Below are 6,000 nucleotides of genomic sequence, written 5' to 3'. Positions count from 1 at the left end.
TCTTTCCCTTTTTATCTTGTTAATATCCAAGACATCTTTTGCTCACTGAACTAGTACAGGTGTCCCCTGCTCCAAAAAGAAAAAGGTTTTGCTACAGTTCTGTTACAGTTTCTTCACTCTGCTCCCATATACCACCTACATATTTCTTTTATTTATCATGTTGTATATTAATTATCTGTTTTGCATAAGTCTTACTCCACTAAATTGTGAGCCCCTTGAGGTCAGCAGTAACATTATTCAGTTTTGAAATCTCAATTTCTAATATAGCTTAGCATATACTAGGTGCCCCAAACCTTAATTGAATGAATGAATTTAATAAATAAATAAATTAATTCTAATATTTACTAACTCATAGTGACTCGTATTTGGCCATGTGTTTATCTTATTTAATTGAAACAAATAGTATATGTATATATAGTGCCATCAATATAAAGCACATCTAATCCATTATTGTTTATGCAATCCATATAAATTCCTCTAAGAATTTAAATCAGGGAAGTAGAGCCCAAATCTTCCAAAATAGTAGAAGGGGAATCTCCAGTCTCGAAGAATATTCAAAAGCATGCAAATCATAGGCTCTAATAACTCTCCATAAATTATTCTTAATTTCTTCTCACCCTTAATTTTCTCACATCTCAAATTGTTCTAATCTACTAAACTCTCCTAAAATACTCTCTGGGGCCCTTCTCATGATACCCACTCCTCATTTCTTTTTTATTTAGACTGTTACCTAGCAAGAGAGAATCCTTTCTGTTTAATAAAGTGGGGAAAAGGAACAACAGAGCAGTAGACCACTAGCTTCTCTTTAGCAGGGAGGGGCAGAGAGTGTTATAGACCACTGCACGTGACAATTGCTGTCTGAGCACATATATATATGTGTTTGAATATGACATTACTCTCTTTGGATTATTGGTCAATTGCTATTTTATATTCTTATGTAGAAGACATCTTTATGTGAAGTACTCTTCCACTGCAGGTGACTGAATCCTCTCTTTAAAAAAAACAAACAAACAAACAAACCCTGAACATGTAGCCCTTTCAACCATAACTATAATGGAAGTGTGTTTAAAGCAGCCAATTGGTTTATTGAAAGGAGAAATCTTGGACTCAGTACTTTGCCTTCTTTCTTTGTAGCTTGTGGTTAGAGTCTGTTACTTCGTGCTTTCTACATCAGCAACAGCTGTATGCTGAAGCTCCAAGGAAAACCTCTCTCAAATAGTTCTGTTGCAAAGAGAAAATAACATTTACGAACTTTGACAGAAACTATACCCTTGAGCCATGTTTAATTTTGAAACTTGAATGGAAAAGTCCACTGCATGGAGAAGCCAGCCACACAGGATCCTGAGCTGAGTCTATTGTTAGAAGAGGCACCAACAATGCACAGAGCTCTGGGTGGGGTGTGAGCTCTGAGAGCTGTGCACACTGGTCTGCGGGGGACTTGGACAAGGCCCACTTAGATGAGGACCTCACCACAGCTTTATAAAAGCTCAGGAAGAGGCAAAGCAGAAAACCTACCACTTGGTGAAGCATCTTTACATAACCAGAGTTTGGCTTTGCATTAGCTTACTTAGATGACAGTTTCACAGATTTTCAAAAATAACTTTGTTTTACTCATTCACTCATTAAATCATCATATTCCTATAACTGGGAAGTTCTTCATAGTTTGGGGTAGAAGATCCTCCCTCAGTCAGGTCCTGGGGGCAGTGCCCGATCATCCCAGTGCCCTTAACTTTACATAATCAGTGTTTCTGTGTCCTTACTAGTGTCATGGGGTAGGGTGGGATCTTGTGCTGTTTAGCTCTTTCAGTAAAAGCTACTCAGTCAGCCACATCTGAATCCCAGTATCTGGTTTAAAGCCTTCTGTCCCAGTAGCGATCACAGGTTTTAAAGGAATGCCTGGCCTCATCAGTAGATGTTTCTCAGTAATTCAGTATTGTGTTAAATTGCCCTACCATGACTAATCAAAGTCTTATATTTTTATATCCAACTACTTCTGTAGTATGTGAGGCTGCCCCAGCATATTAGGGCTAGGATGAGTATTCATGTCTGTTGTGATTCAGGCTACCAGAGATTCTGCATGCAGTAAAGAAGAACCATTGTGGTATTAGGGTACTGCTCCCAGGCCAAAGAACTTCCCACAGAAGTCAGAAGCTGTCTCTGAAGATATTGTCCGAAGTGTTCCTACAACAGCCATTTTTGAGGGATGCTGTCCTAATAGACCTGAGGCACTTTATTGAGTAACTGTTAGTTTCTTACAAAAAATGGCTGCTTTTGGAGTGTTGGACAGCATGAATTCTGGGAATCCGTCTCATGACACCAGACATTTTGTAGCTCTTCTTTGCCCTGAAGCCATTATTAGCCAATATACCTCCTCAACTTCTTCTCTCTCACCTCTATTTTTCCAAGAGATTTTTTTCTTTCCGTGTTACTTGAGCTGAGTTGGAGCTACTCTATGTCACCGTGATAGATTTCCCTAGGTCCAATCATGGGGAGGAAGAGGTCAGGGAATCTATCTGAGACCTTCCTTCCTGGAAGGCACCTAGATTTGTGAAAATTTCTCTTTTTCCACGTCTAAATTCCTCATAGCAAGAGGAATGCTGATTCAGTGTTAGACTAAAGGCCCTGTCACATCATTTCTCCTAGAGAGGGTTAACTCAGGGGCCACTCAGGGGTTCAAGGTGACCCATCTCTCTAGACAACTGGCAGCTGCTTCTGCCTGAGGGGGGGAAATATCTTAAACCATTTAAATATAGGGTGCACAGCTATGTATAAAGATGTTTTATGATGCTTTGCACACACAAAAAATTGATTAGATCTAAATATTTCTTTACACTGGGGACTAGTAGTACGATCTGTTGAGAGGTATTAAAGAGTCTTTGACAAATACCATATGATAACACATATATATGGAATTTTAGAAAAAATAATGTCATGAAGAACCTGGGGTAAGACAAGAATAAAGACACAGACCTACTAGAGAATGGACTTGAGGATATGGGGCGGGGGAAGGGGAAGCTGTGACAAAGCGAGAGAGAGGCATGGACATATATACACTACCAAATGTAAGGTAGATAGCTAGTGGGGAGCAGCCGCATAGCACAGGGAGATCAGCTCCGTGCTTTGTGACTGTCTGGAGGGGTGGGATAGGGAGGGTGGAAGGGAGGGAGATGCAAGAGGGAAGAGATATGGGAACATATGTATATGTATAACTGATTCACTTTGTTATAAAGCAGAAACTAACACGCCATTGTAAAGCAATTATACTCTAATAAAGATGTAAAAAAATAATAATAAAAAACAAAGAGTCTTTTTCACAGGGGTCTAAAATGGAACAAAATCTTATCAGTCTGGGATAGTTTTAGTAGGGTTCTATTATAGGGCTAGTGAATGGAGGAAATAGCCTCTGGGTCCTTGTAATCAAGTGTCTTGTTTGCTTTATAAAGACTGAATATTAATTGCTTACACCTGAATTCTGAATCAGAAGGTTTTGGGAAGTGAGCTCTCAGGATTTGGATTCTGCTGGCTTATTTGGCATATAAATGAATCCTTCATAAATTTGTGAGGAAATTTTAACTTATGTACCACTGTAATTACTCCACAATTTATATGAGATTCTGTTCACCACTAAAATCAATGAATAGCAAAATATTCTCATGCATTGTAAGAGTTTAGTTATTTTTAGTTTATTATGGAAGGTTTATTGTCTGTTTTTATTCTGCAGCCCCCACCCCAGATATACGACAAACAGCTGGATGAAAGAGAACACACCATTGAAGAATGGAAAGGTGACCCTACTGCTTAAATAAGTGTACCTTTTGCTTTATTGAAACTCAGAAAACATCTTTAAGGCTTTTTCTTTTAAAACAATTTAGTAACAGATGATTTTCTAAGTGCTATCCTCTTAGACCATTTTCAAAGCTCCTAAAACTTCATCTGTCTTTTCATACTAATAACAGTATTGCATTTACACAAGAATGAAAGGAATTAATTACTGACACTTTATAAAGTGTACTTTACTGTGTACTGACAGTGTACTGACATTTATAAAGTGTACTTTATAAATATAGTACTGATTGTCAAAATATTTGTCATGGTGGAGGGCAAACTTTAATTCAAAATTTCAGAATTAAACATTCCATGTTTATACAAAAAATTATCACATAAAATGGATAAAATTATGACTGAGATGGTTTTAGTCATCACAGAATAAAAGATAGTGAATATATGAATTCATTCACTTGATTTATAGGACTCAAGAATTTAAATGAAAATTCATGTATCTGAGTGGCTTATTCTCCTTTAAAGTAAGAAAAGAGTAAATGAATACATTAATTAACTTTTTTTTCAAGAAAACTTTTTCAAACACATACTGCATGATCAAGGTCATAGTCAGGGTAAGACAAGGTAGAGAAGAATTGTTCCACTAACATAAATAACCACAGAGTAGAATAAATATGATAAAGCCAAATGCAGATTATAACACATGATTAGGTCATTATGAGGAGGAACATAAAGGGGAGATCTGAAGGGAAGAAACATTTGAGCAACCTTGAAAGAATTAATAATTATAAGTTTGGAAAAGAAAAAAAAAATTTGAGGAAAATACCAGAATGAAGATATAAGAGGAAACCAAATGGTAAGAATGAGCAAAAAGTGTTATAAAGTTACTAAAGAGAATCCCCTGTTCAAGAGGTCATGTTGGAAAGTGTGGAAAAATAAGCACATATAAACAGTAGATCAAGTTAAAAAAAAGGATGATAGACAGAAAAACACTTGATTTGATCTAAATAAGGACCAGAAGGCACTCAGGTGTTCATGATTAGGTAAGTGATAGGGTATAAATATCACTTGAGGAGGATGGACATAGACTAAATTCTGAAAAACTGAAGAAATACCTGTAAAGGATGATGATTATATAAATTGTAAGCCATTGCAAAGCACGAATGAATGGCACGGAATAATTTGTAGCTAAAAGCTATAAAGTAAAAAGTAATGAAGATATACATATTTTTAATTCTAGTAATGAAAAAGCCAGAGATGGATACAAGTTTGGGAATAAATATAATAATTTTTTAATGTTGGATTTTATGCAAGTTTAGTTTTACAAATCCAAGATTTGAATCTAGCAAAAAGATGAATAAGAGTTGGAAAACTGATAGAAAATAACAATATAAAGCCATAAGAAGAATATGTGTATCTCTTAGGAAGTGAACATAAAAGAAAAATGGAGGTTCAAAACTGAGCCATTAAAATCCATAAGAGATAAAATTAGAATGCATCAGAAATCTCCCAAAGAATTCAGAAAACAAGTAACGTGTACTCTTCATACATTTTCTTGGTCAAATGCTTTATTGAGCACCTACTTTTGCCAGGCTCTGTGTTATTTCAAAGAAAATGTAGAAATAGAAGAGTAAAGAAATTCCACTTGGTTTGTAATTTACTCAGCCCCACCAACATGTTATTACTTGTCAGTAACTAATGAATCTCCTCTTTGGGTTAAGGAAAAAATGGATTTTTATAACACTGATAACTGTTTCTTACAGAACTTATTTACAAGGAAGTCATGAATTCAGAAGAAAAGACTAAGAATGGCGTTGTGAAAGGACAGCCTTCTCCTTCAGGTACTCACTCTCAGTGAATAACCAATAAACCAATACTCGTGTATTTTTCTTGGCCTTAAGGAGAGATTGCGGTCAATAACATTGCCAATAGAGCATGTGAACTAATATCACGTGACTGTTTTTCCCTCAAATGATTTTAGTTTTATTCCTTTTGATATTTAGTGTGGCATTCATTCTGATTATTCTGATTATAATGACCTAGCACAAGAGTTCTTTCAGAACTTATTTTAAGATAATAAGGAATCTTAAAGAAATGTTAACATGGGCTGGTTAAAGGGTAACTGTGCCTCATCAAAATTCAGAACCATAATGCCCTCTTGACCACCAAGTCAATGTAGAGTTCAGGAATCCCTCCAGCCAAAAACTTTTCCTTCATTCA

The 6,000-nt window shown here is 36.0% G+C and overlaps 1 protein-coding gene across 7 annotated transcripts in view; it reads left to right on the top strand.

Annotated features, from left to right (window-relative positions):
- The window catches only part of MAPK10 (mitogen-activated protein kinase 10), a 365,788-nt gene that overhangs the window by 345,943 nt on the left and 13,845 nt on the right, over positions 1–6,000 (top strand). For all 7 annotated transcript variants that reach the window (XM_007465713.1, XM_007465715.1, XM_007465709.1 and 4 more), the window contains 2 exons: positions 3,722–3,785; positions 5,544–5,621. In XM_007465713.1, coding sequence (XP_007465775.1) covers positions 3,722–3,785; positions 5,544–5,621 — 142 coding nt within the window. The remainder of the gene's footprint in view (positions 1–3,721; positions 3,786–5,543; positions 5,622–6,000) is intronic.

The sequence above is a fragment of the Lipotes vexillifer genome, unplaced genomic scaffold (assembly GCF_000442215.2).
Source record: "Lipotes vexillifer unplaced genomic scaffold, Lipotes_vexillifer_v1.1 scaffold301, whole genome shotgun sequence".
Classification (NCBI taxonomy): Eukaryota; Metazoa; Chordata; class Mammalia; order Artiodactyla; family Lipotidae; genus Lipotes; species Lipotes vexillifer.
The sequence above is the reverse complement of the archived record's forward strand: the minus strand, read 5'-3'. Positions and strand labels throughout refer to the sequence as shown.